Source organism: Anopheles darlingi, chromosome 3 (assembly GCF_943734745.1).
Source record: "Anopheles darlingi chromosome 3, idAnoDarlMG_H_01, whole genome shotgun sequence".
Lineage (NCBI taxonomy): Eukaryota > Metazoa > Arthropoda > Insecta > Diptera > Culicidae > Anopheles > Anopheles darlingi.
This window is the reverse complement of record NC_064875.1, coordinates 55,549,542-55,552,041: the sequence shown is the minus strand read 5'-3', so window position 1 is coordinate 55,552,041 and position 2,500 is coordinate 55,549,542. Positions and strand designations below refer to the sequence as shown.

The 2,500-nt window shown below is 47.4% G+C and overlaps 1 protein-coding gene across 1 annotated transcript in view; it reads left to right on the top strand.

The window, feature by feature from the left end:
* LOC125954974 (uncharacterized) overlaps positions 1-1,483 on the top strand; it is a 25,012-nt gene extending 23,529 nt beyond the window's left edge. Inside the window, exon 18 of the mRNA XM_049685721.1 lies at positions 848-1,483. Coding sequence (XP_049541678.1) covers positions 848-1,018 — 171 coding nt within the window. The 3' untranslated portion in view covers positions 1,019-1,483. The remainder of the gene's footprint in view (positions 1-847) is intronic.
* The last annotated feature ends 1,017 nt before the right edge of the window (positions 1,484-2,500 follow it).

The window sequence follows — 2,500 nt, the reverse complement described above, 5'->3', positions numbered from 1 at the left end:
CCAAAGTCTGTTCTTCGAGAAGCGTCTTGATGATGATGTAAGTGCACTACGAAACGATTTTCTATTCACATATCACATTCCCATATTACTCCCGGGGACATAGCTACTCCCGAAACCCAATATTCCGGTTCTGTAGCAGTCCTGAGAGGAAGCGATTACGGATCGAGCGAAAAACTTGCAGCTCAGGCGTTCCGTTTGGGGGAAAATTAATTTTCCTAGATCAACAACTTTCCTCGTGTGCATCGCAGCGGGGAGCGAAATCAAATTAGATTGGCCTCTGGTAGGTGGCATCCCTACACCGTTGGGTGGCTGAAGCGATTTGGCTTCGCGGAAGAAGGAGCACCGATGATGCTGCTGCTTCGATGCTCTCGAGAGGTTGCTAAGGGTCGTGATCAGGTCGATGTTTCGGTGTTAGACACACGGCCTGCTGTGCTGTGCGCGCTGTGCGAGCTTGTGCTTGAGAAGTGTGCTAAGCAAGCATCTTAGCAGGCTGCTATGGATGGGGAGCGGGCACTCACACCTCACCATCACCACCACCACCTTCATCCCGAAAACCCAAAAGCTGCCTAATCAAATATTGAACTTTGAGCATCCAACTTTTTGCCGGCAAATAAATGTGGTCCCACGGTGGCATACTAACAACAAATACACAAACACTCACACACACACACTCACACACAGACACTGCCTAGCTTCTAGCGTTGCGATAGTTGACTAGGGAAAAAGTTGCTTGGGCTTGCGTGGACTATCCAAGAAAGTCGTCTGCTGCACCCACAAAACCGACACTAGCCAGCACTTATGTTGTTCCTCTCTTCGCATTTTCCCCTCGTTTTTTCCCGGAGGTTAGGAGCTGTACACGTGGGATCGGGGCAACCAATTGACCTACCCGATCCGGTACCACGAGATAGGCTACAATACAACCGCAACGGAGAAGGCCGACGATGGGCTCAGCCCGCAGATGCAAACCGGATATGACATCTTCAACGATCATGACGCCGAAACGGAGGACGTACGCTGAGACCGGGTGACCGGTGCCGGTAGTGGTTGACATCATCAGCCGGGGCAGTGTACCGGAAGGAGGGAGTATTTTAAAGTCCAAACCACCATCATCATTATGTTTTGATCCGATATTGTTGTACTGCAGTGTAATTCCATTAGTTTTGTGAACATAGTTGCTGACATTCATCTTATCGATACCAGTGATAAGGTCACAGTTTTTTTTTAAATGTCCATATACACAAAAACATAAATGTACAGAAGTAGGGAAATCGTCAACCCAAAAGGTGTCGGGAGGGAAACGCAAAAAAAGAAACTAACAGAAGAAAGAAGACAGCCAAAAAAATGGGGATATTACGAACGAAAGGGTAACAGAGAACTTGGACTTGAAATTTTCTTATAAATACACTCACTAGGCTATAACGGAGTCCTGGCCGGACCCGGGGATTGAAAATGAGATCCATAATAAATTCGCAATTTTTGTGAAACCAACTAAATGAGAGAGAAAGAGATACTGGTATTTGTTTCATTCAATCGGGAGGTGTGTGTGTGCACAGGCTGTAAAACTCGACACCTACGGGATCAGAAGGTCAGGCGATCCGGAGTTGATAAGTTGCGGTTCACCACTATTGCAACATTGTTCCCTGGAGGCCTACGGGGTTATCCGGGCAGCCAGCATCATCCGGGGTACGTATATCATGCAGCTGGTACACTGTTAGAGTAAGTAAGTTGAGCCTCCGGGTGCCGATGCTGGTCATTAATAATCCTGAAATGTCAGCAACGGGATCCTAATGGGCGCACCACTGGATACGGACGGGACAGTACGTGCCACTCTGGCGAGCATTTGAAGCTCTTTGGTAGTAGGTGAATGATTTATGAATACAATATAAAATGCACACCATTTAATAGTTTTCTCGTAATATTTAGATATTCTGATGGAGTACACTTTATTTGTCTTAGTCGCTTAAAGCTGAGCTCTGTAATCGTGATACATTATTCCAGTGTATCTACCATCACGACATATCCCATCCAGACATCCAGACATAATCCACAGGCACCCGCCTGCTCTACTCGAGATGACTTTCCACTATTTCCGCCCTTAAATCAATTAAGTTTATAATTAATTTTACCCAATCAATTTAACTTCGTCATCAATTGTTCCAGCATTGTACCGGGCAGGGGTTTGCAGTAAATCCAGAGCCGAGTGCGCGACGGACGACGACAGACCCGGGACCCGCATTCCTGGGCAGGCCGCTGGAGTGGATATTGATACCCATAATGAGTTTTTAAATCATTTCTCCTCCCTGCTCCACGGCTGACCGTGGGGTAGGGGATGGGGGGAACACAGTAACCCGTGCTCCGTGCGGTGTCCCCTCGCAGTAAGCACAATGACGAAGTGAAGCGGTTTTGGGCCTGAAAGTTGATTTGGTTTTTGGTTTAACTTTAGCTCTTTGGCTCTCGCACTCGCTGTTCGACTTAACTTTAACACTTTGCGGCGTGCTGC